The sequence below is a fragment of the Rhopalosiphum padi genome, chromosome 2, assembly GCF_020882245.1.
Source record: "Rhopalosiphum padi isolate XX-2018 chromosome 2, ASM2088224v1, whole genome shotgun sequence".
Classification (NCBI taxonomy): Eukaryota; Metazoa; Arthropoda; class Insecta; order Hemiptera; family Aphididae; genus Rhopalosiphum; species Rhopalosiphum padi.
Genome location: NC_083598.1, coordinates 45,575,193 through 45,595,800, shown reverse-complemented (window position 1 = coordinate 45,595,800; position 20,608 = coordinate 45,575,193). Strand labels below are relative to the sequence as shown.

The following is a 20,608-nucleotide window of genomic DNA, read 5'->3' as shown; positions in this document are numbered from 1 at the left end:
CTCATGTTTAGGTATTATCTCTACCGACTACGATACAAAATTAGAACTTTCTAATATAATTTCTTTTGATTGAAAACTTTTTACAGATTTGTCTTATTTACGTACTACGTCTAATACTCTAATATTCAAAAAACAAATATTGCAAACGGTTCGGTCAGAATCAATAATATAATTTGTACATCAATACACATATTTTATATTTACCATTGACAATAGCAATAATTGTCAAATATGAAATCCTATCGACAATTTGTTTGATAGTTATTTACTAAACACCAATAACGTTTGAATTGTATCGTCATCATTCTATTGCTATGTCTTTCTTACCATATTAACATAGTAAATAGTAATCACTACTTCACCATATAAATAAATAATATTTTATCATTTTTGATTTTATAAACAATTAGACATTTAAACTATTAATATACTTATTAAATTCTAAACACAAATCATTATAAATAACTTAATACCTTGTCTAATTGGCATAATGAAATGTGTGTTATTACAACATTTTGTGTTTTTACAAAACGTTATATGCTGTTATTTGACTTGTCCATAATTTTTAAACATAAATTAAATAATATTATATTATGTTTTAATAAATTATAAAATTTAATATTATATTTATGTAATTATGTATTTACTATTTTAAAATCACAGCTGGTACAGTAGTACCTCTACCTATATTTAATCATGTTTTTATTAGACGTGTTATCGTTTAAATAATATCAATTTTAACGTGTTTTTAATCTGATTAAGCAATATTAAAAACTAAAATATTATAATTATTATTGGTTATATTTATAATTTGATACCTATTCATAAATTACATTTATAAGAACCAGGAAGTTGGCATACTCATAGTGTTCCTTTCCTTATTATGTTTTTTATAATTTTGTATTCTCATAGATCACTTTACTAATGCAAATGTACATAATGTTATGGTTTGCAAGAATGACCGAAAGCGAAGTAAATGTGCGAACGAGTATAATAAGTATTATTACTTCACGTTGAAAATAAAATACTGTAGGTACTTATTGATTCAAAACTCCAAAGTATTAAGTAGTATAATTATATCAATTGTTAATATCATTTATTTATGTAAGTCACAACAATTCAGTTGACTGATCCGAATTATAAAAAAAAAAAAAATAGGAAACCCGTGGAAATCGAATCTCCGTTAACACTATTAACACCATACCCTGACGCATGTCATGTAATAAAATGGATATTAAATAAAATAAAATGTTTACTATGGTAGAAGAACAGCAATGACAAATACAATAACTATTGAATAATAACAGCAAAAAATAAATTGAACGAAATTATTAAAAATTATTGTACACCTACATAATATTATAATAGTATAAAGCGCAAACCTGCGTTAACTAAAAACAGGAAATTTCAAGTCTCGACTTACCTACTTGTAGACATAATACATAAATACATAATAGTGCTACCTATTATAATAAAATAATAATAATCCACTCGAACATGATCTTTCATCAACACAGTCTTAAACATAATATTATAATACCTTCAAGAAATTACACCGGTTTTAAACAACGCTTAAAATGGCTCAAATTTCGTATTGCCAACTGAGTGCTGCAGTAGGTATAAAATTTAATATAATAATATTAATATGACTAAATTATTTAGTAGGTATACTCAGCAAAAATTACTATGGAAACGTATTTACTATTTAGGTACGAATGGGGTAAAAAGAAAATTTACCAAATCGAAAGTACCAAAATATCAATTCAACCGAGTAAACACATTACACGTCATGATTTTTATTTTATTAGTCGTAACTCTCGTACACTATAAAGTTATTAATAACTCGTATTACAAGATTAGCTAGGTACTTACCGTAGGGGTCTACTAATATAGAGCGGTTTTCTAACCAATCATTTATAGCCGTTCGTACTGAAATGTTCACTTGTGCCCGGTCGTGGTAAATTCAGAGAATATTTACTAGCGCCTTATCCTGATATTGTTTTACGTAAGATCAAAAACTAATATTTCACGAATAAACAATAATCGACGGAAAGGGGCTTTAAAATACTGGTCGTATTTCTCCTTAGATCCACTAGATTAGGTGACAAAACATACGCGCTCGGCATGCAACACGTCTGCCGTACTGCATTTACACTCGTCTCGTCGTCGCGGTTCTTGCGCGCGCAAAACCATAACCTCTAAAACCGAAAGAACAGGTACCTACCCAACGGTAAGGACCGATGAACTATAATAAAAAATTAAAAAAGTCGACCGACCGGTAGCCAACGTTACGATTTCAACCTCAATATCGAATACAGGTAACACGTAACGACTAACAAGCACATCGGTGGACGTGGACCGTGGATGCGTGGACGTTAAAAGTTTTAAATATTATGCAGATAATCAGGTTTACGTTAAATATCTTAGATCGTATAGGTGTCGTTATGTAATATTATGTGATCTGAGTTTAAAAAAAAACACGAATAATATCGTTTATAAAACATTTCAGGTACCTACGATGACATTGCAACGGGCGTATTATATTCTGGTAAAAAACGATAATAATGTCGATATCGCGACTACGTGACGTTTAAAACCGATATTGTCGTTATTAGATATTAATAATAACATGTTATTATATTGTTGACGAGTTGTTGCCGAGCACCTCGACGAATCACGACCCGTCGACGTGCATTACATCGCTTCGTTTATTTATAATAAATATAATAAAATAATATTATTGACGTTATTATGAATATTGTGTTGTGTTGTGGTCGGACGAACGGACGACGAGGGAACATCGTAAAAAGACTGCGTACGATAATTATGGTACGCGCCGCCCCGCACGGTAATCGCGCTCCGATCGGCCGCCGTGCGCGCCGCAGCAGCAGCTGCTGGCTGCTCTCCGGTCGCGTTCTTCATTATCGCGTGACGGTGGTGGGGGGATCTCATCGATGACTCGCCGTGCACATGACCCGTGCGAAATCGCAAACATGGCCGACACCATTGTTTTGATTTTACCACACTAATTGAGTGTGTGTACGCGCGCGCTCGCGTCTGTGTGTGGGTCTGTAGTTTTTTAACTCGTTTTTTTTTTTATTATATACATTATACACACGAATTATTTTTTACCACCGATTTTCACTTGGCCCTGACGATGCGCCGGCTGGTCGATTCCCGCGTACCTTCCGTTTCCCGTCGATTTCTATAACGCCGACGCACAGTATACGCTTTCCCGTTCGTTCGCGTTTCGTATTCGCCAAAAATGTAAATACGCGACGGACGACACCACCGGCCAGCTGCAACGTGATACACACCGCCGTAGCCGAAAACAATCCTAGTGAGTAATACAGAATCTGTGCGATGACCGTCACGTCCGCTCTTTTTCTTATCAATAACGGAAGTGTAAAGGATTATATTATGAAAAGAATCGGCCTGTATGTAGATCGACGGTAGTCAATCCGACGCTCATTCGAGTTTCATTAGTCATCGTCAGTTAGATTGCTTTTGAATTCTCATTTACTTATCGACTTTTGCCCCTCGCCACTGAATTCGCTGTGAGAGGTCTACTTTTGGTTTTGGTGTCTGTTGTGTAATACCTGCCTGTATACCTACCCACAGCAATATCTAAATGCTCAGATAAACTGTATAATTTGAGTTCAACCAGAATTTTTGTAGATTTGATAGTATCGTATTTCTCTCGTGTGTTAGGTACATATCATTCTATACTTTTAACTATAGGTACACCAAGCTTACACTTTACTTGAGATTTGTTAGATTAAGTAAAGTTAGTGCTTATCATTGGAGTTTGATATAATTTTTCTCTAGACCTTAAGCAGACATTTACCTCTATATTTACCATAAGTATACGGTTTTTAACCAATTAGATCGGTCTAAATATCTTTTCTAAAGTTATATTCATCATTGTATTATAATGATTCTTCATAAAATGGATTTAGCTAAGCTAAATAAAGCTAAATTAGCTTTGGATACAAATAATTTCTATAGTATTTTTTTGTCATTTTAGTAAAGAAAATAATTTTAAAAAAATAACAAAAATTAATTGTTTGAAAAGTAGGTATATATTCAATTGTTGAAATATATTATTAGATATCTATCATATCATTTTTCTTATACCTACTTTAATTGTTTTCTAGTACACAAACATCCTTGAGTAGTATTGTGAAATAGATAGGAGTATAAGACATGATATCTATTAGTAACATAATTAAATTAAATGCAAACTTTGAACTATAAATTTTTTATTATTTGGTAGGTAATAATTATTTTTTTTTAACAAATAACCTAATAATTTATATACCTATAGATTTGTTTGAATTTTACTATTTTGTATATTTATTTCTTGTCAGATTTAATAAAAATAAAAATAATATTTTACATCTTCATGAGCATCTTCATTTTTATATCTGCAATGAAAAAGATGTTAACGATATTAATGCAATGACATCTGTACTATTTTTGACTTGGCTCAAACTCTTATACAAATTCTTTAAGCATAGTAATCTATTCATTTGTTGATTTTGAATTTTCCATCTTCAGTTATTATATTTTAACATAATTAACAAAGTAATAGGTATATTAATGTATAAAGCTTGACGTCAGTTACCTATATTTTTTTTAGATAGACCTGTCAATCATATTTCATGTTTACCCAATAGATATACATATTTTATTATCATTAAGTACCATAGGTACCGACTTTTATTGATTTGATTTTATTTAGCTATATAGGTATTAATCTACTTTTAATAATTATAGTTGCAATAACTAATTAGTATCTATGATATATTTATAATTTTATTATAAGTTATATCTATAATTAATATATTATTTTTTCATGAATGAAGAATATGGATAACCAGGGCCATCATCAATCTTCAGTGAAAAAACGTTCCATTGATGATATCATAAATAACATAACATCAGATCTTCAAAGTTATGAAGGTCGTTATATGGTGTTAGGTAATCCAAGACAATCGACTGATATGATGTGGCAGCAAGTGAATAACTATGCAAATCCTCCTCAGCCACAACATAATATTTATAATCAAGAACCGATGAATTTAACAAATAATAACCCATACATATTAAGTACTAATCAGTTTACTCCATATATGCAACCTCAGAATTCAATACCAGGATATGTTAACTATGATCATCCAGTATATCCACAGCAGCATCATCATCATCATCAGCATCATCAACAGCAGCAGCAGCAGCAGCAACAACATCAACAGCAACAACATCAACATCAACAGCAACAACATCAACAGCAGCAACAGCAACAGCAACAGCGACAACAACACCAACAAACTTCTCCACAGCAGCAACAAATGAACTATACATACTATCAACAGTCACAATATACTTCTCATCCTATGTCATACCAAGCCCCTACATATGGTCTTTTTGATGCACCATGTAATGATGCTCTCATTGAAAACCTCGTTCAAAGCTGGAGTCAAACTCAAAGCAATGGTGGGGTATTTAGCCCTTTTGGAGATCAAGCATTTCAAACATCAAGAGAGATGATTCCTGAACGAGATATTAATGTTATTAACCATAATACAATATCTAATCACAAAAATATTACCACGCCAGTTAGAAAAGTTAGAATGGTAGCAGAAGTGCGCCCAATGCGACCGAGCTATTCTGATGTTTTAGCTAAATCTCCTGCTGTAGGACCAGTAAAAAAAACTGCTGCTAGTACACAGGTAGAAACATCTTTAGATGTTAAAACTCCATCTAAAGTAAAAACAACTGTTAAGAAGAAAAAGAATTCTACTAAAGTGAGTCAAGGGGAATCTGGGTTAAGAAGACAAAATTCATCTGCGAGTAGTGAAGAGCGCAACACTCCTACAGTAGAATATAAAGAGGATAAAAAGTCTGAAATAACAATCAATGGCAATGAAAAGGTGTGGACATCATCAGAAGACTTGAACGGATCAGAATATTATGAAGCTGATGAGAACGCTTATAATAATATTTCGGTGCCAAAGTCTAAAGAAAGTAATAAAAAAGATAAAACAAAAGTTAAACCTAAGGCGACTGTTCCATCATCGAAAAACTTGGGTAAAATAAAAATATATGGTATTTCTCATATCACATCTTGTAAAATTGTTCTTTTTTACAGGTCATACTGTAAAGCCTCTGAAAGACGATGTTGAAAAACTCAAGTCCAAGAAAACTATTCAATCAAACTGTGCAATTGGTGTTACTAAAAAAGACAAGTTAAATAATGACTCAAAGAAGCACAATGAATCAAATAGTATGTTAATATTGTTTAAAATTGTTTTCAATTATAAAATTGTATTTAAAACATTTCCTTATAGATGTTAATACAACAAAATTTGATGAAATTGAAAAACCTTCAGCCAAAATATCTTCAAATTTATCCCAATTACAACAGACTGCAGCAACTAGTAAAAATCAGGGTTCTCGTAGTACTGCCACATTCACAGCACTACCATTCAAAGCAAGATATCAGCGTGTAACCAAGAAGAGACCACGGAGCTCTGCCATCAACACAATGAGTATGTTAAATTAGATATAATAATATTTAGCTATATTTTAAAATTAACCATGTTGATATTTTCAGTAACAAAACATTTAAACTTTTTAAAAGCTCAGTTTGTTCAATATGCTCCATTAATGGTCTTCTGGTTTGTTCATCTATTATGGGATGTTATCACTATGAGCTTACATTTACTTTTACATTTGTGAGTAACCATTATTGAATATTAAAATAAGGTTCTAAGTCACTTTGTACAGTCTTCTATGAAAGATACAGATCTCAAGTATTTTGTACAGTATGGTTATAAAAACAGACTACAAAATTATACCTGTTCTGAACAGTTTGTTGTATTAATTTTATATAATAAATAACACATTTGAATAAAATATTAAACCGAGTCATTAAATAAGATTAAAAACGGTATAAAAATAATGATTTCAAATAATTTGTTCATTCATAAATATTAAATAGTATTACTATGTTTTATTTTACTAAAATTGAGCCATCAATTTTGCATTATTTACATGGAAAATATATTACTATTCCACAATCAACTAACAGTCTTTCTATTTTTTCGTTACTGGAATTAGAATACCACATAATGGTCAACAATCAGCATTTTACAACATATGTTTATAAGGAAAAAACTTACTCAATGTTACAAATTGGAGTGAGCAAATGGAAAAATTAACATTTATGTCACCCAGGCAGGAAAATAATTTAATAAAGATTCTACCGGTCAATCAAGTAATGAACTTGAATATTTATCAAAACAATATTATTTTTCTATTTAAAATGATTAGTAAAAGACAATATGTACTACATCAATTATTAAAGTTTAATTCCGGGATAATTGGCCAACCCAAAATAATTTAATGGGGCACAGCGGTCTAATGAAAACCTGCACGATATATAGTATGTCGTATAGTCACCCTATTTCATAAATAAAATAAAAATGAAAATATGAAACAAAATAGTTTTTTTGTATTGATTGGTCATTCATTTTTTTAGACTAGCTTTTATTAGTATAAATATATATACATTATTTTTATAGACTTGTGTTTAAATATAATTATAAAGTATGACTAAATTTCTTGTAACTAAAATAAAAAATAAAAATAAAATAAAATGTACCATGCAAAATATCAAATAATTAATGATGAATTCTTAGATTTAATTTTATATGTATTTAGCAATCATGTTTTCTTTAAACCAATTGTTTTGGATTCTACATTTTTTACTTACTGAACAAACTAATTGTCTGCATTCTGAATTTAATAGACAGTTTATAAGTGACTTAACCGAAAAATATATTTATCTAATGTTTGATAAACATTATATATTTTCATTTATTATATAGGTCTGCATCAGGTATTACTCAATTGGCTGATTTTACTAAGAATTGTTGGAAGCATTTTTGGATTGGATTGAGTTCGCCGTTTACAGGTGCATCACACTGGGCTCGTGTCAAGTGGAAAGATCAGAATTCAGGTAATACTCTGCAATCAAATATTCCACTGCCTACTACTGGTGAAGAAGCACTAAAAAGGCTACTCGCTTGCAAAGGAAAAGATCCATACAGGTAATTTCAATGTTAAATATGCTATTTTAGTATTCAGTGGGTGATAACCCAACTTTTATATTAAAAAATATTTACTTTTAGTATTTTGGGCGTGACTGTTGATTCATCAGAAGATGATATTAAGAAGTATTACAAGAGACAAGCTGTTCTTGTTCATCCAGACAAAAATAATCAGTCGGGCGCTGAAGAAGCTTTTAAAATTTTAATTCATGCTTTCAACATGATAGGTGATCCAGTGAGTTTTTTTATTTAATAACTGCATAAAAACATTTTTATGCTCTTATTTAATCGTATTAATATTTAATTAAATATTGATTTAATATCATATTAATATTTATTATCATTTTTTTTTTTGTTATAATTATAGGAAAAACGTAAACTCTATGATAGTGGTATTGAGCACATTAAAGAAAACTACGATGAACTAAACAAATTGTTGAAAAATCTTCATGAAAAAATGGCACAAGTTGCAAATACAATTAGGTATTTACAATAATTACATTAATTAAAAACACATTCATTATGGTTCTAATAAAATGAGATTCATCAAACTTAAATTTTATCATAGAGCAAAAGCAAATTTTGCAAATTTTATTTATTACTAAATTTTTAACATTTTCATGTGTTTTTTGGTTATTTTTCTTTTAAATGATACAAATTATAAATTTAACAGTACTATTAGTATTCATTCATCTGAAAGAAAAGGTATATCAAGATGAGATTAGTGTTGATATATTTTGTTTTGTTTAAACGGGGACAAACATATTTGTATAATATCAATAAAAAAACCATCAATTCACTGTCAATCGCCAGTTTTAACTTTTGATTTTTTTCATTACTGGAATTGGAACACCACACGTCATAATAGTTGGCTTTACAAAATACGTTTAAAAGGAAAAAACTTGCTCAAGTTACAAATTGAAATGAGTAACTAACATAATATTCAAATAATGATTAATGATAATTAAGGTTAATAAAAAAATAAAATCAATATTGTCACAGTCAAAACTTATCTTAAAACTTCGAGCCATTACGATCTTATCGAATATTTTAACAGAACATTTAATAATTTGTAGTTAGTTGCTGTCTAGTCTACTACCTAATCTGTTAACTATTAATAGTTAATATAACAAGCACGACCCAATTCGTTTATATTCTATGAATAATTAAATTTGTCTATATTTATTGCATTTTTTTTTATTTTTTAAATTGTTCACGCATTTTTAACTGTTTTTTAGTGCATAAGTGCATACATATTCACACATCTTCTTGTGCATAAATATCCTAACCCTAGTGATGACAAGAGTATTGTGTGGAAATGAGGAAACATTGAGTATTGTTTCCCTATGATTCTCATCATTAATCTGGATTAATTATTAAATTATCATAATTATATATCATCAGTTATCAAAACTATATTGTTTTTCTTTTGAGCATTTTTAGTACAATACAAAATGTTTAAATAAACTGTTGAAGATTTATTTCTGGTCAACTGGCCTTTCCTATTAACACTATCGGGATAACAAAACATATTGCATCCCTAAATAAGATTCATAAAACTTTTAAACCAGGTTTCCATTGTACGGTGTTGTATCGTGTTTTAAATATATTTTAATATGTAGTTATAATATATTTGTCAGGCATAGTGGAAATTTGATTTTAAATACTGTCATAATGTGAAAGTAAATTTTATCTAATTTGTTACTAAATTATTAACATTTATCAGGTTATATTAGATCATATACTTTTTATGTAATATTCTTATTTTTTCAAAACTGTTGGTCGTTACAGTACGCTTATGTCAGTGGATTAATTTTGTTTTTTCAGGTGTACTAGCTGTGGTAAACGGCACAAAAGAAAGCTGGTGTTATGTCGGCCAATGTATGCTGCACGCTTCTGTGCATTGTGCAATGTGCATCATTCCGCTCGTGACGGTGACATTTGGTCAGAAAGCAGTATGTTTGGTTTGCGCTGGAAGTACTTTGGGTGTATGGATGGCGGAGTATATGATATTACCGAATGGGCTACTTGTCAGCACGGCAGTCTGAAGCACATGCGAGCAGATACTCATTCTGTGCAGTACAGAATAATATTTGGTGGCAAACAACAAACTCCTGAGCCGACGGTTTCCCCATCACCGCCCACACAACAACCCAGAACTCAAGCACCGCCACCACCTTCGACGCCCTTGTTTGAGTATGTATCATCATAGAATAATCCCACAGGCTGCAGTAGAATCGATGACTGATGTATAATTTTTTTTTTCTACTCGCAGTTTTCATCAACCACACCTAGATGAATTCTTGAGTTCGTTTTATCAACATCCAGTGCCGGGTTCTGCGACCAATGGTGAATTTGGAACCACCACAGACATTCCTCGGCAACGCACCAAAAACAAAAGAAAAAAATAGAAAATGATCTTCCTCGAATGTGCACTGTTAGATATATATATGTTTTTCATTTTCGAAAAAACCAATTTCAAAATAAGTATCTTATTTAGGCTAATAATTAATAACTCGTACAGATTGCAACATTTTGTTTTTAATTTGCGTTTTAAACAACTTATCACTTGTACTTATATCTATGAGTACATTGGCGATTTACACTGTTTTTCATTATCATTATCATTGTCATCACCATCATATTATTTGTGTATGAACAAATCAAATACGCCCCTCAAATCAAGTGATATATTTTTTTAATACTTATGATTAGTGTTTTATTAATTTACTACATAACATTAACATCTGTTTATCATACACTGTTACACAGCTTAATTTTAAAATTAACCTTAATATTTACACTCTGTGTTTTTATTTATTGTCTTTGTCCAAAACTTGTTTATCTGATTCAAACCCTAAGTTAAAATTAAATAGAAAATTAATTTGATTCAAAGAGAATTCCCCTTTTTACAATATTGTTTTTAAGTTTCAAACCTTTCCCACTTACAATAAATTATGTTTTAGATTTTTAGTGTTTAACCCGCTGAATTTTTTGTCAGTACATTATATAATATGTATACCTCAAACGCAGTAATGTCAATTTTGTGAACTAATTAACGTAATAACAATAAATACAATTTCTATCTAAAAAATAATTCAGTATTAAAACATTTGTTTTGTTTCAAATCCTCGTCATTGCCCAGTATTGTAAAGAATACTTTGAAAATGTATTTAAAATATTACTCAAATAAATTTTTCAAAAGTATTTAAAATATTATTTTGATGTTAATACTATGTATTTATTTTCATGCATTCCCATAACTGCAATCTGCAGTTGGTGTTACCACGGTAAAGATTCTCAACTGTTTGTTTTTCACGAAAATTTTCTTTTCTTTAGTGACAATACTAATGTATTCTCGAATTACAATTTTGTTTTATTTTAAAGAATATTTATCGCCTCAATCCCTTTGATTCTTGGATTTTAACAAATAAATATGTTGAAATAATTAGTGACCAGAATTATGTGCTCTAAAAAAGTACTAAAAATTGATGCGGACATACAGAATGAAGATGACAACACATATGCACTCTAAAATGTGTACCAAATAAAATAAATTAACAGTGATGTGCAACCACAGTATTTAATTCCAAGTAGGTTGTACTGTACGTATATCAGTAGTATTGCAATCATGGACCAGTGTAAAAATATATTTTTTCCAGTTGAGAAATTGATATTTTCACTCTTCAACAATTTTCCGTGATCATTTGTAATATTCATTCTCGTTTATGTTGTTAACTATCGTATTATTTAGATTTTGAAAGAGGAGCGCAGGTGGGCCTAATCATTGGTCGTGACTAGAGTTGAAATGGCAAATTAGTACATTCAAACATATTGTAATATGATGTTAATTTGAGAGTTTGTTTGAAGACGAAAACCTATAAAAATAATTAAATTAAAATTTAATGGTAAGTTCTCAACAATATAATCTTCATGAACTCCTCGTGTTCATATTGTAAAATAAGCTTATATTCAGCTTTGGAAAGGCAAAACAATTTGGTTGTTGGCTGAGAAAAGGATGGATTCTTGAATTATTCGTGACCTCTCCTTCGACCAAATAGTTTGCAACTAAAGGAATATAATTTGTACTGGTAAACAACAACAACAATATACATTCATACATTAGTGTTTTACACAAATACAAATATTTTAAATATAAGCAAAAATTTAAAATATATATTAATGTTTCATTTAATATTTTAATATAAATGTAAAAAAAAAAAAAACAAATATTGTAGCTTGTAGTAGCGAAACATCAAAAATAATTACAAACTATTTATTCATTTGTTCAAAGCGTATAATCTTACATTGATGGGAATGTGAGTACAATGTTGAAAATATGTTAACATAATAAAAAAACAAAAAACAAATAATAATGAATAACCTGTCAAAATAATGCATTATTGTACTTAGATAATAACTGTTTTGTCGAACGCATATAAAACGGATTGTCGATCAAATCAAATAATTATACAGAAAAACATTTATAAAATGTGTGAACACAATGTTTTATAAAAAAGTGAATGCTTTGTTCTATGAACGTAAATTAATAAAAAAAAAAAAACAATATTCGTCAAACAATAAAACTTAATAATTTAATCATAAAATAATATGCACATCCCATCTATTTTCCATGCAGTTTTAGAAGTACAGTAAAATTACATTAGAACTTTCATTGAAAGAACCTTAAGGAAAGGCCGATATTTAGAGGTAAGGTATTTAGAGCATATCGGACAATTTATGAAAAATTTAACTATTAGAATTTTAATAATTAACTTTTGTAAAAGTTGTATTGATAGATGATTTTTGAAATGTATTTATTTATAAACATCTAAAACCACATGAAAAAAAAAAACTTGAAATCAAAGCACACAATACAAATACTGTATTAAACTCTGATACATAATCAATCCACCATACTAAACTTGTGTAACAGTTACAATAAATTTGACAAAAATAGATGTAAATCAACATTTTAATAGCCCGTCAGACGAGACAAAATTTCTTATTTGTAAAGAATACACACAATTGTTATAATTTGTTAGTACTGTATAATATCAAGTATGATTTTACGTTATGGCAGAACAGGAGATAATTATTTTTTAATGAGACAATTAATTTGGTATAATGATATCATGTGAAACACATTGGCAGTGATTTTGTCTAACCTGACAGTGCATATTATAGTTTTATAGACTTGTTACAATTCAAACAATTTGATATAAAATGTATGTAATATATTTATATTATAAACAGTTGGCCAGAAACACGTGTCCTAAATTAATCTCTATATAATAAAAAATTTAAATGTCTTTCTAAAACACAAAACACAAGCAGTAGAATATCATTAAAGCATTTACAGAACAAGCCTTAAATATTTTGTATCATTTCGAGACAAACTTAAATAATATTATATTATAATATATCAGTTTATACTATATACTGAGATTTCTGTATAATAGTAATATTATTTGTAATTGGAGCATATGTTTTTATTTGTTCAGTCCGCATTAAATAATAAATTTTTTGGTAAATGTGATATAAAATAATTGTATTTGATATCAATCAAAATGATTAAGAAGGCGTAATACCCACATATGTTGTTTCCATCATACTTAAGCATGACTGCATGAGTGCATGACAGCAAATTGTATATTAATAATAAATAATTTTATAAGTAAAATATAATAAAGCCTTTTTTACTAGGGCTCTAGATAATATTCTAAACTCAATAGTTCTATGATAACTCAAGGCACTCAGTTCACTCTAATATTATAAACAGGAGTAAAATGGACTCTTCTGAATAAAATTTGCTGTTATGCATTAGTAAGATGGAACATAATATAGTAGTTAATGTTTAGTAAATTATAACTATTGATAATTCTTTACGCTACCTATAAAATAAAACAAAAAATATGTACGATATAAATGACATGATTTGATTATTACTAGCAGTCCTCAAAACACCAGGTCATATTTCGAAATGTTTGATACCTAGTAAAATAATAATTGTCTTTATAATTTATCCAAATTAACTATAAAGTCTTTTAAAATTGCTATATAATAAGACTAAATATATAGTATTGACTGAATTTTATAACTTCAAGCACAAAATCAATCTTGACTTTACTTTAACACTATCTTTTATACGCATTTTATTTTTAAGAAATGCATTATTTTCTTATTTGATATGACACCTCAATTTCTATTCATCATAACTTATAATTAAAAAATAACTACGTTTAATTACTGGTTAAAACATAAATTGCTTAACGTAAATATATAAATGATAACCTAATTAAAAATAAAATTATAGGTTATGCAAATATTATTGCAAATTTACAAAATTATTATTTGATCACAGAAGTACCAGGGTACAAAAAAGAATCTTTTTCTCCCAATATTTAGTCCCAACCCTGAATTTTGCTTTTAGTTAAAAAATAGTTGCAGCTTAAAGCTTCAAAGCTTATTTGATTAATCAAGTAGGTTTCATAATTATTGGGCCATAGTTTTAGCCAAAAGGCATAAGCTCAAAAGTATTAAAAATATATAGAGAGAATTACACCAGGTAATAATCTACTGATTACTGTAATCTTTGAACCTTAAGCTGCGATTGAAGTGTGGAAACAAGATCCTCGAGGTCTTGAATGCGCCGATCTCTGTGGGCCAATTGTTTTCTGAGCATGTTTAGTTCTTCACATTGACGAGTGAAAGCTTTTTTCATCTATAATCACCATGTCATAAAAAATATTAAATAATATTTTTATTTGTTTAAAAACAAAACAAAGTATAAATGCAAATAAACTCTCATAAATATTTATTATCTTAGTTATAATGCATAGGTGTTTATTACATAAAATATAATTTTTTGTTTAGGTAAAAACGTGAAAACTGAAATTGATTACTTCAAATTGTTTATATATTTGATGGTATTATGAAAAATATATAATATATTCATAAATAACATCTACTTCTATATCCTTAAGTAACTCAAAATATGATGAAATTATACACAAAACTATGATATTACATGCTTTTAAAACTCATTATAAAAAAAAATTAACAAGTAACTGAAAGTTAGTACTTGCAATCAATGGTATACAGCAAATATTTTTAATTTAAATGATTTAATAAAATACTTTTTTTTACAGAGGTACACATACAGATAGATTATATGAATACTAACCTGATATTCGTTTTTCATAATTTCGTTGGAATTTGAGTTTTCCTTCATATTATTGCATTCGTCATCTCCATCAGTCTAAAATTAATTATTGTCAAAATTAAACATTAACTATAGAATATAAATATGTCAATTGAAGTTAACATGGTTAAATACACTAGTTTTGTTTATAAAATATTCAATAATGCTTAATATTTTAAAACTTTTAAACTAACAAAATAAATGGTAATATTTTTAAGCTTACTGTATTACTGAATTTTCCAACTAATGAACTACTCAATTTCTGTTGTATTTGTTGAAATTTCATGTTTTGATTAACTTGAGTCTTTTGGTTTTTTTCAATTTCTGGCAACATCTTTATAAGAAAAATAAAGAATAATGATTAATCAATTGTTAACCAACAAAATTTAATTGATTAAATTTACATCTAGTGGTCGATAATCAGGTACTGTTTCCTTGGAGAGGAAGGCAAATTTCATACGATAATTGGTGTCATTACGAGTAGCCTCGTTGGAAACAAATGCTTGAGGTTTATGTGTTTTTACTGAAACCCCTATATATATATAAATAATCAATTAATAACAAAACAATTTTTAGTTTTACTACAGCAAAACAATTATTACATACCTGTTTTCATTGACATTAAAACTGGTGGTTTGCTAATTCCATTAAACCATTCTTGGGCACTCAATGCTGGTACTGGAGCAGCCGTGTCAGGATACAAGTCATGTTGATACTGGTCACTCTAAAATAAATCATTACAAAAAAGTAGTAAAATAATATTATGTTAATTTAAATTTTTATAATTTCATATAGTATTGACATTTTTATCTAAAAATTGCAGAAAAAAAATATATTGATAATATTGTTGAACTAGTAGTCATTAATTAATTTTAATATTTATATTGATTAACGTTATTGGATTATATTGATTATTTTCATAACTATTTTGCATTACAGTTGCAACTAAACATTAACAAATAAATAAATAATATTTTGAGTTATGGAAGTAAATATAAAGTATAAAACATTCACTATGTACATGAATATAAATACAATTATATTGGATATTTCTATGGATTTGGTCTTTTAAAAATCTATACTTAGTATATTTATATAATTATCTAACCTTTCTTGGAACAATCATTGAAATTGGTTCACAGACATTACGAGTAGTATGTAACTTATAAAATCGCATAATTTCACAACGACTCACATTACAGCCACGTTTAAGCATCATTCCAAATCCTTTCTAAAAATAAAATAATTATGTATATTTTAATTTTAAAATAAATATACTATGCTTTGATAAACATTGTTTCTTAACAAACAACTAACCTGTGGGCAACCAGATATAAATTGATTTAAAAAATGTATGTATGGTGATTCGTCAACTATTTCATAATATCTTATATTGCCATCACCCTAAAAATATCACATATTTTTATCAATAAATTAATATGTCGGTCTAACAAAATAAATAATTATTCTAAAATATAAGTATATAACTATATTCTAACTAACTTTTCCAGCTAAGTAAACCATTCTTGTGTCATAGTCATAGTATGGGAATAAGATTCCTGACGATGAATCAATGTTGACACGATGCAAAGGTTCAGATAAATCAGTATGATTCCAAATAGCTATCTGTCTATCTGAATATGTTGAAAAACCTGTGGTCAATAATCGCTCATTATCCAAATAAATAACTTTGCATGAACGTGATCCTTCATGACAAATTCCCTCCTAAATAATATGAAAGATATGATTAGAATAAATAGGTAAATATCTACATTATTGTAGGAATTAAAATAATATATTTACTTACTGAAACCACTAATCCAGATCTAGGATCAATTGATCTAATTTTTTTATCTTTGCAAGTTGTCGCTAATCTAGTACCATCCCTATTGAATGCTAATGAATGTACAATATCTGGATGACAATCAATTGAATTTAAAATTTGACCAGTTCCTGCATCCCATAACATAACCTGTTGTATAAATAGGAATAGTAAAGATAAAAATTACAAACATTTTTTTGTTCAATTTGTTTTAAGTACATAATAAAAAATTAATATAAATAAAATTAACACAAAACAAAATGAAAACTAACAAAATATTAAAATATAGCTGTAAACAATATTCAACTATATTTATTTAAGTTATAAAATATACTTGAGCATATAAACTGATATACAGTATATTCTGATATTCAACATAATACACTATTCTACTATAGTAGAACTGTATCTGTTATATTATAAATTATGGTATAAGTTAATTTTTTTAAATAAATATTCTTTCTTACCAAGTAATCAAAACCAGAGCTAGCTATGACATTTTCTGCAGTTGGGTGCCATTCAATATAACCTACTCTACGGCGATGTCCACGTAACTCTATTAACCATTCATTCAAATTGCAACTTAGACCACTGTCTGGGATATACCACAGTTTAATCTATAAAAAATTATTTAAAATTAAAGAATTGAATAGATAAAAATAAATTTTCTGACACAAACGACTTACAGTACAGTCATCAGAACAAGAAGCAATTATGTTATCATTGAATGGGTTCCATTTTACATCTAAAACTTGACCTCTATGGCCAGTAACTTTACTGGTATTTAAATCTAAACGACCAGTCTAAAACCAAACAAGGATTAGAAATTACTCATATAACATTATTCAAACTAATATTTTATATTAGTCAATACCTTATTGATTTGTAATACTACAAATGCTCCACCACCAGCTACTTCAGTCACAATGGCAACAAATTTTGGGTTGGCAGCACAAAAATTAGAGTCATGAGCATTACGAGTGATCGGTATATTGTCATACAATTCTTCTCGCCTGGACGGGGATCCATAGACATGACGAAACTTTGAACTACGTACTCCACGGAACAATGACTATTAAATATAATATAATAACAGTTTTAAACTTCATAAAATATTTGCAAAAAAAAATTAATAACATTATAAATTAGGTATATTAAATTGTACCGTATTATTTGTCATGTTGATAGTATGTTGTTAAAATAATATCTGGAATTCATGCATTTCAAAAACAAAACACTAGGAAAAATTTAAAGCACATAAAACTGAAAAAAAAACAAAACAAAATAATAACATTACTTCTATATTCTACGACAAAAGATTATCTACTGAATACATTCACACTATTCATATAGAACATAAAAATAATAAAAAATCTTTAAATCTACAGAGAAAAGCTTCTAATCTAATCCAACACTCTCTTCTGACTTCTTAAATAAATTATAATCATTATGACGATATTATGTTGTATGTAACGATATACGAACATTCGCTGTAAGATAAAATATGATGATAGGTAGGTACTCGACGCATGAAATAATATTCATGATTTCATGAATAATGCAAGAACATAATTGAACACATATCGCCGCTGCCCTTTCTCTCTCTCGATAAATTACACGCTACAAAATGCATTTTACAACCAACTAAGTATTATATACACCTAAATGATTTAACGTCCTACTACCTATTGTACAGTGTATTATGAACTTTGCCGAAATAATGTCAAGCAGCAGACTCTGAGAAACATTGATTTCGAGCCCGTGTAAGCAACTACGACAACAATAATATTGTTATTACCTATTGGTTCGATCGTGCAGAAACCTGTAACGAGTTGTGAGAAGCTAAGTGCACGTTACCGTAACAACTGGGTAGGTATACTAACAGTACTACCTTCTTATATGTACAACTATATGATGGATACCAAAGAGCTTGTCGATGTCGTCGTCTTCGTCGTGTATCGGTGAAAACGATAACTAATAATAACAATAGCAGACGTAATGCAGTTCAAATTCGGCCAGCAAAACGACAAATCGCGGACTAAACAAGTGTCTAATGCCAGTCAAGTCATTCGTGATTTATTACCTTGACCACGGGCTTGTTGCAAGCCCTGATGTCTACCAGGGCGTTAGACTTGAACACATCGTCGATTTTATAGCCAGTGCAGTGTTTGTCCAGAGTGCCCATACTGCAATTGATTTTATATCAGCTTCATAAATAAAGGAAAATATAGTTTGGGAGAAATGGCGCGCGAAATTACGTACGAAAAATGCGGAAACAGAGCACCGCGCAATAGACGTCTATCGACGACGCTGTGAACTGTGGGGCTCAAGTGACGGAATCGTCGGCGCCAGGTGGCGGCTTCGGCGGCGGAGAAGTGTTGTTGTACCCCCCGTCCCGCGTCCGTGTGGCCGTCACGAGTGCGTGCGTCCGGCGCATGCGTGGGCGACAGGGCGCGGGTGGTTGTCGCGCTCAACCGCGGTTACGGTACACAACGGGAAGGGGTCGACAACCTTGCGCCGGGCCCGCGTCGCGTGACCGCGGATAATAATAATAATATTATGTAAACGTAAACACAACGGCGCTACGACGCGATACCCGGTAACCGATAACGTATCATCATTATTACTCCATTATCGTGGCGCCGTCCGTTTCGGGTGAATATCAGGAGACTGTTGTCCGATTATCTTTTCAGTGGCGTCGGGTCGGGTGACGGGTATCGACCATTTTTCTCACTCGTCGCTTATCATTGGCGCCCAACGCAGATTGTTCCTCGTCAAATTCGGGAAATCGACATTTAATCACAAAGAAACTACCCCCTCCCATCATCCCCTATACGCACACACACTCGTTGCGGTTTTCCCTGACAATGGGGTGAGACCGTCGCGTGTCGAGCTTGACCCAAAATCGCCTCCTGTTGTCAATCGTCATTTCCATATTATATGGATATGGATTTCCTGATTCCTCCCTTCGAAAATATAGTATTTTTTAAATCCAAATCGTTCACTTTAGTGATAGGATTATCTACTAATATTTGAAGTTGAATTTCACGCCAAAAACATCTCCAACAGCGCGTGACATCGGACATTATTTGTGTCAACAAGTAGATACGTTACGTTCACATATTTTAGTTACATTGATTTTAACTTAATTTTGGAATGAATAATTATTAATTACACTATTGTCGAATTTAACGTTGACAACGTTCTGTTTAAAAAAAAAAAAAATTTTTTATATTTTGCCATTTTATTTGTGTTAACTATGATTTCAATCCTTAAAGATTAGTCATATTTTTATGTACACCACGCGGTTAGATATACTGATCATAATCTGCTATCTATTTACAACCGCTTATGCAAATCGGTACCTACTCCATAAAATAGTCCCTGCTCAACTGCGATTGTACTTCGTGTATCTATCATTTAATTAACTGTTATATTCTTTCCTCTATTAGACAAATTTTAAAG

At 29.7% G+C, this 20,608-nt stretch overlaps 2 protein-coding genes across 3 annotated transcripts; one reads left to right on the top strand and one right to left on the bottom strand.

The window, feature by feature from the left end:
- The first annotated feature begins 2,918 nt into the window (after positions 1-2,918).
- On the top strand, positions 2,919-11,336 carry LOC132923031 (myb-like protein I). The gene is made up of 10 exons (XM_060986825.1): positions 2,919-3,340; positions 4,869-6,093; positions 6,155-6,289; positions 6,354-6,554; positions 6,620-6,740; positions 7,896-8,117; positions 8,199-8,352; positions 8,485-8,600; positions 9,945-10,313; positions 10,393-11,336. Exons 2-10 carry the CDS (start codon positions 4,872-4,874, stop codon positions 10,526-10,528), a joined length of 2,676 nt encoding a protein of 891 aa, XP_060842808.1. The 5' UTR covers positions 2,919-3,340; positions 4,869-4,871; the 3' UTR covers positions 10,529-11,336.
- Positions 11,337-12,271: 935 nt separating this feature from the next.
- LOC132923033 (coronin-2B-like) lies at positions 12,272-19,482 on the bottom strand. 2 transcript variants are annotated; one of them, XM_060986827.1, is made up of 14 exons: positions 19,227-19,366; positions 18,309-18,406; positions 18,018-18,215; positions 17,830-17,946; positions 17,611-17,760; positions 17,129-17,293; positions 16,825-17,046; positions 16,639-16,725; positions 16,430-16,552; positions 15,928-16,045; positions 15,726-15,853; positions 15,545-15,655; positions 15,304-15,378; positions 12,272-14,841 (listed from the first exon to the last, which is right to left on the bottom strand). In XM_060986827.1, the coding sequence occupies exons 2-14, from the start codon at positions 18,321-18,323 to the stop codon at positions 14,701-14,703; spliced, it is 1,650 nt and encodes a 549-aa protein (XP_060842810.1). In that variant the 5' UTR covers positions 18,324-18,406; positions 19,227-19,366; the 3' UTR covers positions 12,272-14,700. The 2 variants fall into 2 exon arrangements, with proteins under 2 accessions (XP_060842810.1, XP_060842809.1); XM_060986826.1 differs by lacking the exon at positions 18,309-18,406 and having other exon boundaries at positions 19,227-19,482.
- Between the last annotated feature and the right edge of the window lie 1,126 nt (positions 19,483-20,608).

What these genes read in the sequence shown, in the direction of transcription:
- LOC132923031 (XM_060986825.1), top strand. Translation starts at nt 4,872, where the DNA reads ATGGATAACCAGGGCCATCATCAATCTTCAGTGAAAAAACGTTCCATT. An exon ending in CTCTGCCATCAACACAATGA is followed by an intron (nt 6,555 to 6,619) that starts GTATGTTAAATT and finishes TGATATTTTCAG; the next exon opens with TAACAAAACATTTAAACTTT. An exon ending in CCTTCGACGCCCTTGTTTGA is followed by an intron (nt 10,314 to 10,392) that starts GTATGTATCATC and finishes TTCTACTCGCAG; the next exon opens with TTTTCATCAACCACACCTAG.
- LOC132923033 (XM_060986826.1), bottom strand. Translation starts at nt 19,328, where the DNA reads ATGGGCACTCTGGACAAACACTGCACTGGCTATAAAATCGACGATGTG. An exon ending in GCAACAAGCCCGTGGTCAAG is followed by an intron (nt 18,216 to 19,226) that starts GTAATAAATCAC and finishes TATATTTAATAG; the next exon opens with TCATTGTTCCGTGGAGTACG. An exon ending in TTATATCTGGTTGCCCACAG is followed by an intron (nt 16,553 to 16,638) that starts GTTAGTTGTTTG and finishes TTTTATTTTTAG; the next exon opens with AAAGGATTTGGAATGATGCT.